We start from the raw sequence: 17,934 nt of genomic DNA, 5'->3' as shown, positions 1-17,934 counted from the left end.
AAAGGCCAGTACTGAGAAGTATTAATTCTGAAAAGCGGACATACATTTTGAACCATTCTAATTCTTTGTGAGCTTCCCTGTCTACTTTGTCCAAGTATTGGGATAAGGTATCTCCCCACCAGAGATTTTTTTTAATTGCATTTTTAATCATTTGTTCTTTTTGGAATGCAACTCCAAAAGCTCTGTGCAGACCCAAACTTGTGCACTCTTTTACTAAATCAGAGGCAACCCCTTCAGTGGCCACCTGGACCAAAATACCAGGACTCCTCCGTCTAACTACAGCCCAAGGAAATTATTCTGAAATTTGTTCAGTTGCTGTCACCTGCTTCTTCAACAGATAACTTTCATGGTCCCGTCAGCTGGCTGCACAGAAACAAGCATGGTGCATATGTAATTCCTTCTGGAAAAAATGTGTAAGTCGGTTGTGCAGAAAATTAAGTCACATGCTTTCTCTGTGAGATCTATGTACATAGCGCCCAATCCTTGTGCATAATACCAGCATAATGCTGGTGAGGGATGGGGGAATATGACAGTGCCTACCAACCTGATCCCAGCCTCCAGATATGCAATATGAGGTGTAGAGTTTGTGCACAGATTTGTGTGCAGGTTCTCTATGTGATCAGGAACTCCAATTAATTAGTTTTTGAATGTGTGTGTAGAGTTTGCACGCATAAACTGTACATTTATTGAAGCCCTTTTCATACCTTACATTTGTGCACACCGCTTATTTAAGTAAATGAATAGGGAGCAGGGATGTTGTCAGCAAGCATGCCAAGACTGGAACAAGCATGCCAAGGCTGCTGCCTCCTTTACATTCAGGGATCACTGAGGTGTGAATGTCTACACAGGGCTGGTTCTGGAACAAATCAGGCTACTAAGTATGCCATGTAAATCAAAGGAATTTAAGCAGTTTAGTTGTGTGTAGCACTGCATAGCAGATATGGTCCAATCCATATAGTGCCTAATATTGTACATGTTTACTGAGAAGTACATTCATTGGCTTATACTTTAGTGATTATGGATAAGACAACAGTCTTGAACAGCCAACCATGCTGTGCTGAAGCATTATACACCATTATAATTATAGATACTACACATATAAAGAGTATGAATTAAAACTATTATGTGGGAATAGGCAGATCTGAGGAATGCCCACAGGACTGATTCCACCATTCAAAGAGCAGATACCATTGTCAGCTGTAACATTTCAACACAGTGCAAAGCTCCCATGTGGTGCAGACGTAGGCACTGTTGGGGTGTGACATCATTCTTTGCCTTTCGCCTACCACAGAATTATCCCTGCCAGCACCAGCCTGACCACCCAACATATTCTGTAGTAACAAGTTATACATGATAATGATGTAACTCTCATGGTATAACAAATGGCATCACTATTATATGGTACATTCAACATGCCACTGAAATAAATAACAGAAATATACCACTCTGTATACAGTAATTGCTGAGAACATCCTGAGGGTTAGGATGCTGAATATTTGATATCCAAATTGAATAGAAGTGACAACCACAGGGTGACTTCTCAACCTCTGTGTACCTAATAGCATAAGTCAGAGAAGCAGTTTCTGAGGGATTGTCTTGAGGTTTTTTTGAAAAAATACTTTGATTTTATTTTTATATGAAATTATTTAAGTGACAATATAAAATATGCACTAATTGCTTGACCAGCCTCACCCAAATGGCAACACATAACAAAAAATGTCCAAGCATCCAGTGTCAACAGACGTTTAGACCTAAGAGGATCATGGGTTTTTCCAAAGGCACTCAAAGCAGCCAGCCATCACATTCAGAATAAAACCTAAACACCAAGATCTTCACATTAAGTAGTTCTTTAAAGTGCAGCAAAATATTGCAGAGTTCTTTCATCATTTCTTTTTCTTTTTAGTTGACACAGTTCTTTGTAATTCTTCTGTTGCTGTTAATTTGTCTGATTGTTTTGGAGGCATTAATAGTCACTTCCTTGGTGGCTTTTTTCTTGTTGTCCCATTTATCCTGTTTTTAAAAAAATGTACAAGAAATTAGATTAATATTTAGAATATAGTTTGTAAAAGTGAATTTTCTAAACAAACAAGAAAAAACAAGCTCTCTACAAAGTATGGACTAAAATAATATTTTAACATAACAGCAGCCAGTTTTTACAATCATTACATATTATATTCCAGACTTTTCAAGAAATATATATTCAATTAAATTACAAATACAATGCAGTAAAATAATAAATTACTGGCCTGGAACAGACCGCCACTTTGCAGTGGTCTGGGACCAAAATTAGGGTTTGGGAGAACGGAGCAACTGCACGCTTCCAAACCCAAGCATGCGCCGGAGGTGCCATCATGGCAGCATCCTGTCCACATGGGGGGCCGCCATGATCACACAAGCATGGCATAGCATCTGCACGTCACAGCCCCGCACTTGCATCATCGATGCATGACAGTGCACCAATGGTGCACTCATTGTGGTGGCCATGCACACCAAGAAGAACCTGCTTTTAGCAGGTTGTTTTTGTTGCATAGGGAGCCTGCGTGGTTTGGCTGCTGCGGACTCCCTCAGGGGCAAAAACAGGCGGCTCCAGCCTGCCCTTTTGGGGCTGTCTGTTGAGCACCATTGATACCAATGGCATTTTTACTCAGAATTAAAACATAAAGCAGAACAGGAGCTGAACATTTCCAATGGGGGTGGGGTAATGTAAGCAGTGTGGTCCCCAAAGGATTCTGTGTTTCACCAATGATATTTAACATTTATCAGTGATCTTCTGTTATGAATTTTTTGTTATGAGAAATGTATTGATAGTGATTGCAAAAAAGAAATACTGGTTTTGTAGCCAAAAATGCTTACCCAGCAGTGTATAGGCCTGATAAAACAATGACCCTTTTGAAAATGAAAAGTACTGTCTTTTTATTTCAAAGACATTAAACTGACTTTGGTCCAACTCCAGCAAAATACCTGTGCACAGTCAATCACACAAATATATCTCTGCACCTACCTCAGTGCTTCTGAAGCCATTCTGTTGCTTCTCTACTGAAGTTCCAGTGGTGTGAACTGCCAGTTTTGTACACTGAGTACCACAGTGAGTTCTCTTTTCAGTACCAGTGATTCCACCTGCAGCTGAGGACTTTAAAATGCAGGTCTGAGTTGATTTGCTATCTTCCAAAATTCCTAAGAACACATAAAATTGCATACTGAAACCTGGTATATTTATTGCTATTTTACATATTTTTCAGTTTAAAAGAAGGTTGACAAAACTATCCAATCCCACTGGATGAATTTAACTTCTCTACGTGTTAACATTTCTATAGAATTTATTTATGTATAACCTGCATATCCTTCACTGTAATTTATACTCCATATTTTTCATTGCAGGATACCAGGGCAGGTCATAATATAAAATACATTATACTCTAGCCTCAAACTAGGTTGCCTTTTACTGTATGTCTAGCCAGATAGTTAACTCACATTCAACCATTCTCAGGTAAATAAAATCTCCCCTATATTGTAGAACCCAATAGCATCAGCTAAAAAGGGAGCTAAAGGAATAGTGAGATGAGTGGTAAGCTGAGTGGCAGGATGAGGCACAAAGGATGAGATGACAAGACCCTTCAGACTGCAGAAAGACAAGGCTAAGGAGAGAGGACAGGTTCATAAACAGGAGATCTCAAGGGAAAATCTAATGAACATGACGCAAGGAATCAGGCCTGATCAGCAGTTACCAGATAGGCCAGGATTTGAATCCTTGCTCAGTCATGGAAACCCAGAGGGTGACCTTGGGCAAGACGCATTCCTACAGCCTCAAAGGAGGGCAATGGCAAACTCATTTAAAAAAAATCTTGCCAAGAAAATCCCATAAGGTCATCTTAGGGTTGCCAAAAGTTGGAAATGACTGGAAGAGTCACAACGACAAACAACAAGGAGTGCAAGAAGCCAATTTTAACTAAGTTCCAAACCAATTTACAGAGCTTTTAAGAAAAAAACATATATGTTACTCCCCCTTGTACTGCCATTGCCAGCTATAATTCATCTGACCCAGGTACAATCATGAGTGTCATCCCATAATAAAAAGAGTTGGAAGGAAAAATTACAGAACTCAACATAATGCCTTAATGTTATGGTAAAACATACGAGAAACAGAGTAGAAGCTGTATGCAGCATTCTGGACTACTTATTTCCAAGAAATATGGCTGTATCATAAGGGTACAGGGTGGGTGCAAGGGTTTTCTTACATAAGAAATACTCAGAAACGATTTTGCCAGTTCCTTCTTCTGAAATACAGCCTTCAGGGCCTTGTATTTGTTGGCAGTCTCTTGTCCAAGTACTAATCCGGGCTGACCCTGCTTAGTTGCTTAGTTACTTAGAGATAGATACGGTAGGTAAGTAGGTAGGTAGATAGATAGATATGTCTCAGACTGGTAGTCAATTCAAACATCAGTAGTCCCTACCAAGAAAATCTTATTCTATGAAGGTGCATGTAGGCAACTTTTGGATGTGAGGGTACTGCTCAATCTGGTACATATATTCATTTGGTAAGTACGCAGACCTGTGCTTTCTAAGTACTTTTAGGTGAAGGATAAGTTCCACATCCTCCATGGAGCTTCCTTTCTTAAATTGCTAAAGAATTTGTAAGGCATTGTTTCTCATTCTTTTTGAATTCAAGGTCCTTATAAAAATACACTACCAGTACCAACAATTTCACTGATAAACATGCAGACATCCCTTTGTGAACATTCTGGCAGAAGAAAAGGAACAAAGCAGTCTCTTGCCTCACTCCTTCTAATGCCATACAGGAGGAAGCACCATTATTTCCCTGTCATCCACTATGATTTGGAAAAATGGAATTTCAAAAAGAATTACCGTTTTGTCCCTGAATCTGTATGAAAGATATTCTCATGTATAACTCTAGAAATTTTAGTCAAAAAATTGACCCCAAAAAACCTGAGTCAACTTAGCAACAGGTCAATGTACAGTACTTTAATGTTTATTTAAAAAAGAATTATCCCCTGGTGAAAGGCAAGAGCGTCATCTGTCCTGGAAGCACTGACTCTGCTCTACTCTCCCATCCATCCAGCCTTCTATGTGAGCACAAACAGTTATGCCTGCTGGAATTTGGTAAGTTCTTTGGCATTGTTTTCCTTTGTTTCATCTTTTATCCTTGGTTACGTGTCCTTACATTTTATTCTGGATTTATCCATGGATCATATCAAAATCCTTAATTTTGGCCCCAAAACCTGCCATTGACTCATACATGAGGTCGACTCATAGTTGAGCATATAAGGTAATACCCCAGTACATTTACTTTGTCAATTTACTTGTTTGGAAACAAAAAACTTTTACAGATCTGGGAACAATAAAAGCAAAATGCAATGTTTATTGTCCCCTTGAAACTACAGCCCTGTATATGAATGCAATGATGTTCAAAATAACTAGGAATATCAACAGTACAGACAGGTTACATTAATTCTGAAGCAGTGTTATTGAAACAGTATGGATGGACCAATAAACTAAGTCTTCATACTACCTCCTTAAAATAACCAAGGGGTCGTTTTTTGTATGTTGTGTTTTAATGGCCCAACACAAAACACTATGATTACTGATGATTATTGACAAAACCATTGGTTACAATTTTGGAGCCAGCCATTACAGTGATAAGTGCCCATGTACCAATGTGTCCACTCCTCACATGCTTTTATCAGTCTAAATTAAAGATAACTACAGATTCTATACAGAGAAACAAATAAAGCTCTTGACAAAGGTAATATATAACTGGAAAGGTTTTGGTTTATTTGTGTCTTTTTTTTTTTTGGTTGCGCATATATGCTTCCGGAGAAGTCAGTTTATTACTTTGCGCCAGGTGACTGAGAGCAGCTGCAGAAGCAGACAGGAGAGGAGAGTCACTGCTCACTATTTTCAGCCAGGCTTTTTATGTTGCTTCCTGTGAAACAAGAAAACTGATTTCCTTCCCACCCCAAACCCATGGCCAACTGAGCACTTCTTCAATACAAACTGTCAAACAGAGAACAGTAAAAAATATCACTGAGTATATGAAATCAATACAGAATGTCATAAACGATTTATATGAGAAGGGATATTGTATCTAATATGTTCATCTTTTATTTTTGTATACACATTGCTTCCAGGCTGAAATTTAATTAAGGTTTTCAGTTGGTAGCCTAAACATTTCACACATATCCATTTTAAAATCAGCCAATAAAAAAACTATCAGAGGTTATCATATCTGTCAACAGTTGTCAATGCACAAACTGAGAGGTGGGACAAAATAGCAGAAACACATAGAGCAGAATGTGAAGAAATATACTCTTATAAACCGCTTTAAATGTTACTTTTTTGTATGGCCTAGAGCAGGAAGAAATGTCAAAGATATATTTTAAATAATTCACAAAGGCTGCATCCACACTGCAGAAATAATTTGGTTTGACAGCACTTTAGCTGCCATGGCTCAATGGTATGGAATTCTGGGAACTGTAATTTCTTGTGGCGCCAGAGCTTTGCAAGGTTCTGGTGCCAAAAGAAACCATACTGGTCAGAATTCCATCTTATTGAGCCATGGCAGTTAAAGTGCTGTCAAACTAGATTATTTCTGCAGTGTGGACACAGCCAATGTAAAGCACTTTCCTTGAAGAGCGCTTTTTATCAGATTATAGTTATGCTTATCCTCTGCAGATCTGCATTGCAGGGAGGAGAAGAATTCTTGCAATTCTTGTGTCTAAGTGCTAGGCCAAATTAATTAAGTATTCTTCAAACAGGAAAATATACAAAAAACCTTTTAGATAATATGTCAAACTTGATGGAAGTCCAAAAGCAATGGTCAACACATGGCAAGTTACTGTCATTAAGAGAAATATCATCGTCTGTAAAAACACAGTGAGGAAGGAGTGTGCAGACTTATTTTTTATTTTTAATCTGCCCAGTAAGTGCCAATCTTGTTGTACCTGTACTTACTCTTTTGCCAAACAAGGTCCATGGAACCTGCTTACAACTGCATCCATTCAGAGACTAATGCACAGGACATCCATTCTTAGGCAGCAGTGTCTTTGCTACATAATTCCCACCAATGAACCATGGTGGAATTTTTTTTTGGGGGGGGGAGGAATCGTGACAGAAAAATCAATACCTCATGATCATCCATGGCACCTTTGAGCTCTAATTTCCACTTCCGAAAGCAGCCACCTAAAAACCATTCCCTAAACGGAAAGAAATACAGCCAAACTACTTTGGGAAATGATTTTAGGAACTTGACTGCTGAAAAGCCATTCTGAACACTGTTACTTTACGCTCATTCCTCTGAAGAATCTATCAAGGGCATCACCGGGGGTGGGTGGGTGCAGGCCACACCAGGTGCCACCCTAACCGGGGGGGGGGGGGGGTGATACCACTGGTCCCCAAATGTATACCTTTTGGCAGAAATGCGCTATGGTGTTCACCTGTGCCCCTGTAAAATACTGAAGAGATGGGGCACGAGAGGCAAGGTTCAGTGGGAAGAGAAAGGAGAGGCCCCAGGTTTTTTAAATTGTCCCTTGATTTTCCCATTTTATATAAGGAACACCATTTTGCTATGCCATTGTATTTAATGGGACTTGAGCATCCATGGATTTTGTTATTCACTGGGGTACCTGGAATCAAACCCCAGCTGATAACAAGGGCCCACTGTATCGCCATTACTTGGAGTGATATATGGGAATTGCAATTTACAAGTAGCATCAGTACAAAAAAACATAATTAAGGATTCTGTATGGTGTAAAATGGGAGGAGGTAAATGGGGGAAGGGTAACACCATGAGTTACAGCACTGGGTTACACCAACCCTAGTGACGCCATTAGAATCTAATAATATTTAATCAATAATTCTTCCTTTGTCATTATCAATGGTGTCACCACCCCTGGTGTCACCTGGTGCATGGAGGGTGCTGCTAGGGGCGATGGCCAAAACTCTTCTCCTTCGCAGCAGCCCAAAGCAGCCCAGGAGGGGAGGGGACAAGCCTGGTGGGTGGGTCTGGGAGGGAGTCCTGCCTTTGTACCTGTGAGCAGACCAGGATCCTCGCTGGCCAAGGGAAAGCTGGAGGACCCAGCCCCCCTCCCTCCAGCCCTGAGGGACAGACCCGGGCCCAGGCTGGGAACCCCAGGTAGTCTGCCTCCCTGCAGTTGAGTTTCCACATCCCCCAGGGTCTGGAGGACAGAAACCCTGGTTGCTCAGGAAGGATGGGGCAGTGAGCAGCGTCCAGAATGGCCAATAGGCACCGTTGCCCCAGGCATCCCCCCTGCACTGCCCCAATGCTGAAGGAGGAGGTGGGGACCAGGGACTCCAGGTGGGTGGACCCTGGGATTGACATCATGTCCACCTTCTCCTCCAACCATTGCTGCTTCCTGTAGCTGGAGCCAGCTGGGGGTGAGGATTGGTGGCCAGGCAGTCCTGGGGAGGCTCCAGGGGCTGCTGCTGCTGCTCACAAGGAGACTGCTGCCGCTGTGGGGGAGCAAAGCTGCGCATAGTCACCCCTCCTCCCTACCGGAGCATCGTCAGATTGGGTGGCACCCCTCTTCTGGGGTGTCTTCCGGTGTGGTCCGCACCACTGCACCCCCTACTGACAACACTGGTCATGATGCTTATATTCAAAAACAATGTTGATAAGCTGGATCATATCGTATCACCTCTTGACCATCTTTTCCCTAGGCTAAACATACCCAGCTCCCTCACTGGGCATGGTTTCCAAACCCTTCACCTTTGTCGCCCTCCAAAGGTATGATAGCCTTGTTTAAATATTTGAAGGGATGTCATATTGAGGATGGAGCAAGCTTGTTTTTCTGCTGCTCCAGAGAACAGGACTCAGAACAATGGATGCAAGCTATAGGAAAAGAGATTCCACCTAAACATTAGGAGGAACGTCCTGAAAGTAAGAGCTGTTTGCCAGTGGAACACACTCCCTCAGAATGTGGTGGAGTCTCTTACTTTGGAGGTTTTTAAACAGAGGCTGGATGGTAATCTGTCAAAGATGCTTTGAGTGAGAGTTCCTGCATGGCCAGGGGTTAGACTGGATGGCCCTTGTGGTCTCTTCCAACTCCAGGTTACTATGATTATATGATGCTGCCAATTAAAGTCAGCCCTCCATATCCGTGGATTCCTTTTCCATGAATTCCACCATCCACGGTTTGAAAAACCTTAATACATACATATTCCAAAAACTAAACCTTGATTTTGCCATTTTATGTAAGGAGCACCATTTTACTATGCCACTGTATTTAATGGGACTTGAGCATCCATAGATTTTGGTATCCATGGAGGTCCTCAAACCAAACCCCAGCAGATACCAAGAGCCCACTGTACTTGAGCAGAAATAATATTTCATCATAGAAGAGACTTTTTATCTACTAATGACACTTTTTGCATCACCTCAACCCATAAATTAATCAGTTTTCATCACTTTATCACACTTCTTTTAATATATTAATTATGTTAAAAGTTTTAATAGTACACATATACAGCTGTCTTATTAAAAACAGAGTGCTTTGTTCTTTGCTATCTTACAGTTGTAGCCAATAAGAAAGAATTTAATCATTCAGGGAAGCTTTATCCTTTTTTTTTTTAAAGATAACACAGTTTTGCTGCAGACTTCAAAAGCTCCAAGAAAAATGCTTCATGAAAAAAAAATCAGGTATTTATTTGTGTTCTTTCTCTTTGGAATAAGATGCCAGTTCAGGAGAGCTCTTGCAGGATAGCTGTCTATGGAAGACAGAATACTAAAGACTTGAGCAGTATGCTTATTAACTATTTGCACTATAACTTAATCAAAATAATAGATCAGATAAAAGACACTTTTTGGGTAGCTGGTGATCAAAGATTTAGAGACTCAAAAAAGATAATGTGCCTAAAAACACTCTGCCGTCAATCCAGAGTACTATGCTGAGTCCACACTTGTTCCCTATTTATCTGCAATGCAGAAAAAAGGAAAAATTTCTAGCAGTCCCATTTGTGATTTAAAATAAAATAAAAAAGATTAAAGGATGTAGATTTGCATACATTTCAACATATGGTTCATGGGGCTCAGTAAAATAATTCATGTTCCCCTCTTCAGACATCACTTTATATTTAGTTACATCTGGTTGATAGACCTCAGTGTTCTTGATAAAAGGTTGATAAATTCCTCAAGCCTGGAGTCTGTTTGCTCCTATTCTAAAATAGTGAATCAGTACAGCTGATGGCAGGCTTGCAACTGAACATAAAGAAAACAAAAATAATGACCAAGGAGGACCTACATATATTCAATGTAGACAATGAAGAAATCAAAATAGATTTCCCGTACCTGGGATCAAACATTGATCAGAATGGAGACTGCAGTCAAGAGATAAGAAGACTAGGAATGGGAAAGGCAGCGATGACAGAACTAGACAAGATCTTAAAGAGTAAAGATGTGCAATTCAGCTTTAAAGTTAGACTAATCCAAACCATGGTATTCACCATCACTATGTATGGATGTGAGAACTGGACAGTGAAAAAAGTAGATGAAGAAAAAAAAAATAGTGCCCGTTACAGATGGGCATAAAGTACGGACTGGGTCTGTATTAGGGTTAAAAAGGGGTGTCCCTTCCGGACGCCCCTAACCCTAATATGGACCGAGACTGTACAAAATGGCGGTGCCCGTTCCACACGGGGCTGCCATCTTTACGTAGCAGACGCGCTGCGTCCGCACGTCGCATGGCACATGTGATACTGCGAGTGCGCCATTGGTCCCTCACAGTGTTATATCTGCACTGCAAAGAGAAGCGCCATTTTGGCGCTTCTTATTTGCAGCATGGAGGAGCCTCGTGGTTTGGACTCTGGGGCTCCTCCACGCTGCAAATGGCGGCGGCGGCAGACCACCCCTTCTGGGCGGTCTGTAACGTGCCAAAGTCATTTGAGATGGTGCTGGAGAAGAGTGCCAAGGATACAAACAAATGGATCCTTGAACAGTTCAAGCATGAAATCTCCCTGGATACCAAGATGCTCAAATTGAAGCTGTCATACTTTGGCCACATCATGAGAAGGCATGATTCATTGGAAAGTGCAATAGTGCTAGGAAAGATAGAGGATAGTAGAAAGAGGAAAACCAAATGCCAGATAATAAAATAATAATAATAAAATTTATTTATATCCCACCTCTCTGTGTAGAACAACTGGGGTGGCTAGACTCAATTAGGGAGATCACAGGCATGAACCTGCAAGACTTAAGCACAGCAATGGAAGACAGCAGGTCTCAGAGATGTTTCATCCACAGGGTCACCATGTGTCGAGGTCGACTTGAAGGCAGTTAATAAGAATAACAACAAAAAGTGATGTATGGGTCACTTCACCCTTTCTAACTCTTTAGCTTAAATTAGCTGCTGAATAAGTATGCCAGTGCTGTAGTAGCACGGCAAGAAAATATATAGCCATGGAGGATTTTTTTTTTCTTCTTCAATGCAGAAGATAATAAAAACTGAAGTTCACAAAGCAGAGAGTACATAAGGTGTTATGTCATGAGTTATATACAGTATAATGGATTCCCTCCCTATAATTGATGTCCATGACTCTTGCAGTAACATTACACGAAATGTGAGAGAAAGTAAGAATATTCATAATAAAATATTGATCACTGAGAAAATGTAATATCCTTATACTTTCAGGTGAAGTATCTGGGTCTCTCGGTAGGCATTGATATAGAACAACTAAGCAACTGGAAAAGTTTACAACAAACCTCAGCCTATGAAAAAAATATTGAACTAGCAACAAACTTCTGAGCCTTCAAAACTTCCTTTAACTGAATGGTTTTGCTCTCCTTTGCTTCTTCAGATGAGACCAATGGAACTAATGGAGGAAAAACATTGCTTTTAAAACGATAATTTAAAACGTTGTGGCTTTTTAAAGCTTGCCAAGGTAGTATTTTGTATTTCACCACACCTTCTAGGAACCTTGCTTGGGTTTTATTTTTATCTTTAAAGCATTTTTACTCCATCTTGGAATACTAGATGACTAAAATCCACCTCAAATCAGTCCGCTATACCCTCACCCCAACTCCTTACTTGGGACATTTCTTTTTCATCAAGCTAAACTGATACAATAAAAAGCTCTATTGTGGTAGAAAGAAAAGATGCAGACGAAGAAAAATATATGGAGGAAAAAAGGAAAGATAATGAACAAAAATGTGAATCTTTTAGGAAAACTCAGGGGGGAAATGAGGAATTTTTGGCTCCCCCCCCCCAAAAAAAAAACCTTAAATGGATGCATCTGAAATGCATGTGAACAACAAAGAGTCAATCCACATTCTACCAGGATTATTTTCAACGTCTGAATAACCCTTGCGTCTCAAAGGTGCTAGCTAGAAGATCCCTTTCCATACTGTTTTTCCAAATTAATATGACTATGTCTTAATTCTACAAGAAACATGGGAACTCTAGTACTCCAAACCACTGCCTGGTTGTTACAGGATTGGGGGGAAAAAGGGAAATATTCTGTTCCTAGTCTGTCACCAGCCATAGTTTGGAGCAATTAGGAACAACTGGGGCTCTACCAGCTTTGGAGAGATGCTGGTTCTTCCCAAGTGATGCTTTTACTAAAAGGTGGCTAGGAAAATTGACCTGATGTAATGTCACAGGTGATACAGAACATAAAGCTCTTATGTGTGCTGTAGTGAGATATTTTCTAATTCCAATATTAAATGTTCTTTATGTGGCGTTGGTGGGGTGTTACTGAAAAAGCATAGGGCTACAGATGCAGAATCCACCTTAGCTGAAAAGAAACTATACAAGTGAGTTGTTAATACATTTGTAATTGGCATGTAATGATAACAATCCGTCATGGTTTCTACCCCTGACACAGTAAGTTGCTAGTTTGATTCAAGTACAAACACACCATCCTTAAAGCATGGACTCAGAGAGCAGACCAGGTTGATGGGCAGGGTGGCGATCCAAATGTGTGAAGCCTTCCTTCTTCTGTAATCCACTCAAGTGTGAAATTTTAACACTCAAGTGTGAAATTGTAAATCCTTTGCCACTTACTTTGTGATGTATATTATGTGATACAGACTGGCAAAACACAGTGCATTGAAAACTGTAGCCACACAATACATGCTTTTCCCATCCTGATGCCAGTTTTTTGCCAAGAAAACACCACCATAGGGTTGCCTTAGGGTTGCCAGAAGTCAGAAATGATGTGAAAGCACACAACAAAAACACACAGTGGCAAGTCACTCTCTCTCAACCTCAACAGATGCCAATGGCAAACCTCTTCTGTAGAAACTTGCCAAGGAAACCCCACAATAGGGTTGTCTTAGGGTGCTGTAAGTCTGAAATGATGTGAAGGGACACAACAACAGCAACAACAATAACAACATCACATGGGCCAAGTCACACTCTCTCAGCTTCAGAGATGGCAATGGGCATCCTCCTGAAGAAACTTGCCAAGAAAACCATGTGATAGGGTCACCTTAGGGTTGCAGTAAGTTGGAAATAACTTTAAGGCACACAACAACACCAACATCACACAGGGCCAAGTCACACTCTCTCAGCCTCAGAGGATGGCAATGACAAACCCCTTTTGAAAACCTGCCAAGAAAACACCATAAATCAGCTGACTTGGAGGCACACAATAACCCAACAACATCATCAGACAGGGGCAAATCACACCCTCTCAGCCTCAGAGGATGGCAATGGCAAACCCCCTCTGAGGAAACCTGCCAGGAAAACCCCACCATAGGTTCTCTTTAGGGTCGCCATATGTCAGATATGACTTGGAGGCACACAAGGGCAACAACAATCACAACCATCACACAGAAAACGAAAGAAAGCTCTCCTCTGAAATGGAAAAGAATGTGTGTGTTCCAGCACCTCAGTCTGCAAAATCTATTTTACATCTAAAATAAAATTTAATCTAAATCTAAATTAGTTTAAACCTATTTCCATGCACCAGCTCCAGCAACACAGAGGGGGTGGCAACCTCTTCCTTCCAACTCCAGAGGTGGTTTCCTCCCTGTTTGGAGAAAACTATTTGCTTCCCTCACCCTCCAAAAAAAGGGGGGGAGGGGGAGAGAAAGAGAGCAATGTGGGCTGCATCCACACTGCAGAATTAATCCAGTTTTACACCGCTTTCACTGCCCTGGTTCCATGTGATGGGATTTGGGAATGGACATATGTTGAGCCCCAGAGCAGAGCCACACAAGGACAACACCAGCAACATAACACAGGGGCAAGTCACACTCTCTCAGCCTCTGAGGACAGCAATGGCAACTCTACCCCTGAAGAAGCATGCCAGAAAAACCCATAATCGATTCACCTTAGAGTCACCATGAATTAGAAAGAACTTGAAGATGCACAACAACAACAACGGGATGACACAGGGGTGAGTCACACTCTCTCAGCTTCAGGCAAGGGCCAAGGCAAACCCTCCTCTGAAGAAACTTGCCAAGAAGAAAACCCCACTATAGGATCACCATAAAGCAGACACCACTTGGAGGCACACACAACCACACCAACAACCACCCTTAATCTATGGCCAACCAATACAGCAACCTCTGAAGATGTTGGTGCCACTACAATCTCCCCTTCCCAGAATCCTATAATCAAATGGAGCCAGGGCAGTTTAAGCAGTGTCAAACCAGATTATTCCTGTAATGCGGATGCAGCCCACATCTTCCTTCCTTTCTTTCTGGAGTGTGGGGGAACAAATCGTTTTTACCAAACATGGCATGTTTCTTCAGGGGTGAGGGCTTGCTATTGCCATCCTCTGAGGCCGAGAGAGCGTGACTTGCCCCTGGATGATGATGATGATGTTCTTGTTGTGTTCCTTCAAGTCACTTCTGACTTATGGTGACCCTAAGGTGTTGGGGTTTTTTCTTGGCAAGATTCTTGAGAGAAGGGGTTTGCCATTGCCATCCCTGAAGCTGAGAGAGTGAGACTGAGAGTGAGAGTGTCGTTGTGGCTCTGGTGATGGGAGCTGGAACCTCCCCAGAATCCCATCACCGCACGGGAGCCAGGGCACTGACACTTTATTTGTTGTATTTATTTCAGTTATATGCTGCCTTTCTCCCCAAAAGGAACCAAGGCAGCTCACAGATTTTAAAAAAGAAATTACTTGCTGACAGAGAACTACAGTATTGGGGAACCACTGCCCCTCGGGAAACATGGGAGACTACTTGCTCATAGAGGACCATAGGGAAATACTTGCCGATAGGGAACATTGGGGAAACTTGCTTATAAGGAACATTGGGATATTTGCCCATAGGGAATATGGGGGTATGATACTACTTATCATGAAACATGGGAGAATACTTGCCTATAAGGAAACATTGGGGGATACTTGCCCATAGAGATACACAGGAGAATACTTTCTCCATAGGGAAACATTGGGGATTACTTGCCCATAGTTTACTGAATACTTGCCCAATGATTTTCCCTATGGGCAAGAATGTCATTTGTTTTTTAGTACCTCCCCCCCCCCCCGCGCAAGAAAACGTCATACTGTATTAAAATTTACATTAAGACACACACACACAGGTTAAAAAGCAATACAGTACTTATATCCCCTCTCTCTAAGTATTACTTCTTATATACAAATTGAGGATATACATATTGCTTTTTAATTTGTTTTATGTGTGTGTGTGTTATAATCTATATTAATGCAAAATTTAATACCATTTAATTTATGTTTTAAATGTTTATTGCATTTTTCCTTAGAAACATGCCACAGGTTATGTGTGTGTGTTTTATATGTGTGTGTGTGTGTGTACATATATATGTCTAGGTGTGTATGTGTATATATATGTGTGCGTGTGTGTCTGGGTGTGTGTGTCTGAATCTACATATATGTCTGGGTGTATGTATATATGTGTATGTGTGTATATGTATGTATAAGTGTGCGTACATATATGTATGTGTGTGTGTGAGAGTGTGTGTATATGTGTGTACATATATATGTCTGGGTGTGTATGTATATATATATATGTATGTATGTATGTGTATGTGTGTATACACACACTTTGTGGCATGCTTCCATGTTCAAGCGGCGTGGAGCCGGGCTATCCCTGCGTCGAGCGCGGAGGCTCCGGGGCCGAGGCGGGACTCACCCAGGGCCCGGCTGAGGGTAGGGGCCTCGGGGTCTGCCTGCGGAGGCGGAGGCTGCTGCTGCTGGGGGTCTGAGGCGTTGGCGGCGTCGGTGTTGGTGAGCCAAGTGGACTCGGTCTCCCGCGTCCAGCTCTCGTAGTAGCGGGGCTCAATGGCGTCGGCGCGGCTCCCTCCGCAGCCCATCTCGCCTCCTGTCCAGCTGCCTTCCCTCCTCGGCGGCGGCAACGAGGAGAGAGCATCCTCCGTCCGTCCGTCCGTCCTCCTCCTCCCTCCCTCCCTGCCCTAGTCCTGGCCCTGCCTCTCTCTCTCTCTCTCGCCTCCGCCTGCCCCGCCTCACGCGCCGCCCTTCCCGCCTCTTCTCCGCCGCCGCCGGCGCCATCTTTCTCCTCCTCCTCCTCCTCTTGACGAAGACGGCGGCCCTCTTCCATCATCCCGCCTCACTCGGCGCCCCTCAGGCCTTCCAATCCCAGGCCCAGACACTCCGCCCTCCTTCCTCCCTTGGAGCCCTGCTTCGGGGGAGAAATGAAATGAGTAAACACCCCGCTTTCCCAGGGGTTTAAGTGCCCTGGATGATGCTGGGAATGAGCGTGGTTGGATTGTGGCCCCCCAGAGCCCCCGACACTCTGGGGTCCCTGCTGCCCCTCATCCAGCCCCCAATGGCTCTCAAGGAGGGACTGGCATCAATAAGTAAACTAGTATTAGTATTATTAATAATAATAATAATAATAATACGCTCTCCTCCCAATATAGGGGCTCTCAAGGCAAGCAAACAGGTAAAACTGTAAAACAATACAGTCTAAAAACAATACAAATACAAAACATTAAAATGCATAAATATAAAAATTAAAAAAACCCCAAATTAAAAGAAGTAAACAAACACACAGCAGAAACAATCCACTTCCAAACTGCTTTAACTGCCCTGGATGCTGGGAATTGTTGTTTTATCGTGGCCCCATTATCAAAATTTATTGTTATGATTAAACTGTATTTATATGGCGCTGTAAATTTAGACAGCGCCATACGTACCGTCAATTAAAACAGATAAGGCTGCCTATGGCGCACGTTCTGCGAAAATAATTAAGCATAATACGTATTAGCGCATGTTAACATTCAAACAATAAAATATAGCAGACAACAGATTAAAATAACATTAGATAACAGGGAGCCCCAGAGCTTTCTGACATTTATTGTGGTGTTTCTGCCGCACCTTTATCCCACATTGGGACTCAAGGCGGGATGCAAAGCCTTGAAATAAATGAATATTAAAACATGCACACACAATGCAGAAACAATCCAGTTGCAGAGTGCTTCAACTGAATCCCTTTGTGGGAGAAAGGCAGGATAAGTGAATACACAAACACGCTGCAGAAACAATCCAGTTGCAGACTGCTTTTAACCACTGGATCCTGACTTGGTGGGATTTCTGTCCCACCTTTGTCCCACAATGGACTCAAGGTGGGATGTAAATCCTTCAAATGAATAAGTAAATGAACAAACAAGCACACTGCAGAAATAATCTGTTTTTGAGACTGCGTTAACTGCCCTGGATCCTGGGAATTTGTGCAGTTTATGGCGGCACCAAAGCTCTCTCTGACAGAAAAGGCCAAATCCCATTGTGGGGTTTCTATCCTGCCTTTATCCCACAGTGAGACTCATTTCAGTCCTGCATTTCAGTCTTCTGTCCAGGAGAAATGTCAAAATGTCCTTCATTTTGACCATCACTAAGAATCACGAATTTACAATTATATCAGTATACAGTATTTGGCTTTAATTTTGTCATGCCCTGCATTTCAGTCTTCTGTCCAGAAGCAATTCTGCAATGTCTTCCATTTTGAGCAGGACT

General features: G+C 42.0%; 1 protein-coding gene across 1 annotated transcript; it reads right to left on the bottom strand.

The window, feature by feature from the left end:
* Positions 1-358: 358 nt before the first annotated feature.
* BAALC (BAALC binder of MAP3K1 and KLF4) lies at positions 359-16,341 on the bottom strand. The gene is made up of 3 exons (XM_042464091.1): positions 16,094-16,341; positions 3,002-3,174; positions 359-2,010 (listed from the first exon to the last, which is right to left on the bottom strand). The coding sequence occupies exons 1-3, from the start codon at positions 16,272-16,274 to the stop codon at positions 1,900-1,902; spliced, it is 465 nt and encodes a 154-aa protein (XP_042320025.1). The 5' UTR covers positions 16,275-16,341; the 3' UTR covers positions 359-1,899.
* Between the last annotated feature and the right edge of the window lie 1,593 nt (positions 16,342-17,934).

The sequence above is a fragment of the Sceloporus undulatus genome, chromosome 4 (genome assembly GCF_019175285.1).
Source record: "Sceloporus undulatus isolate JIND9_A2432 ecotype Alabama chromosome 4, SceUnd_v1.1, whole genome shotgun sequence".
Lineage (NCBI taxonomy): Eukaryota > Metazoa > Chordata > Lepidosauria > Squamata > Phrynosomatidae > Sceloporus > Sceloporus undulatus.
The sequence above is the reverse complement of the archived record's forward strand: the minus strand, read 5'-3'. Positions and strand labels throughout refer to the sequence as shown.

Bases quoted from the DNA above. Each gene is read 5' to 3' on its own strand.
- BAALC (XM_042464091.1), bottom strand. From the start codon at position 16,274: ATGGGCTGCGGAGGGAGCCGCGCCGACGCCATTGAGCCCCGCTACTAC. The intron at 3,175-16,093 runs GTGAGTCCCGCC...ATGTGTTCTTAG, and splicing joins TACCCTCAGCCGGGCCCTGG to GAATTTTGGAAGATAGCAAA. The intron at 2,011-3,001 runs GTAGGTGCAGAG...TTTTAAAAACAG, and splicing joins ATGGCTTCAGAAGCACTGAG to GATAAATGGGACAACAAGAA.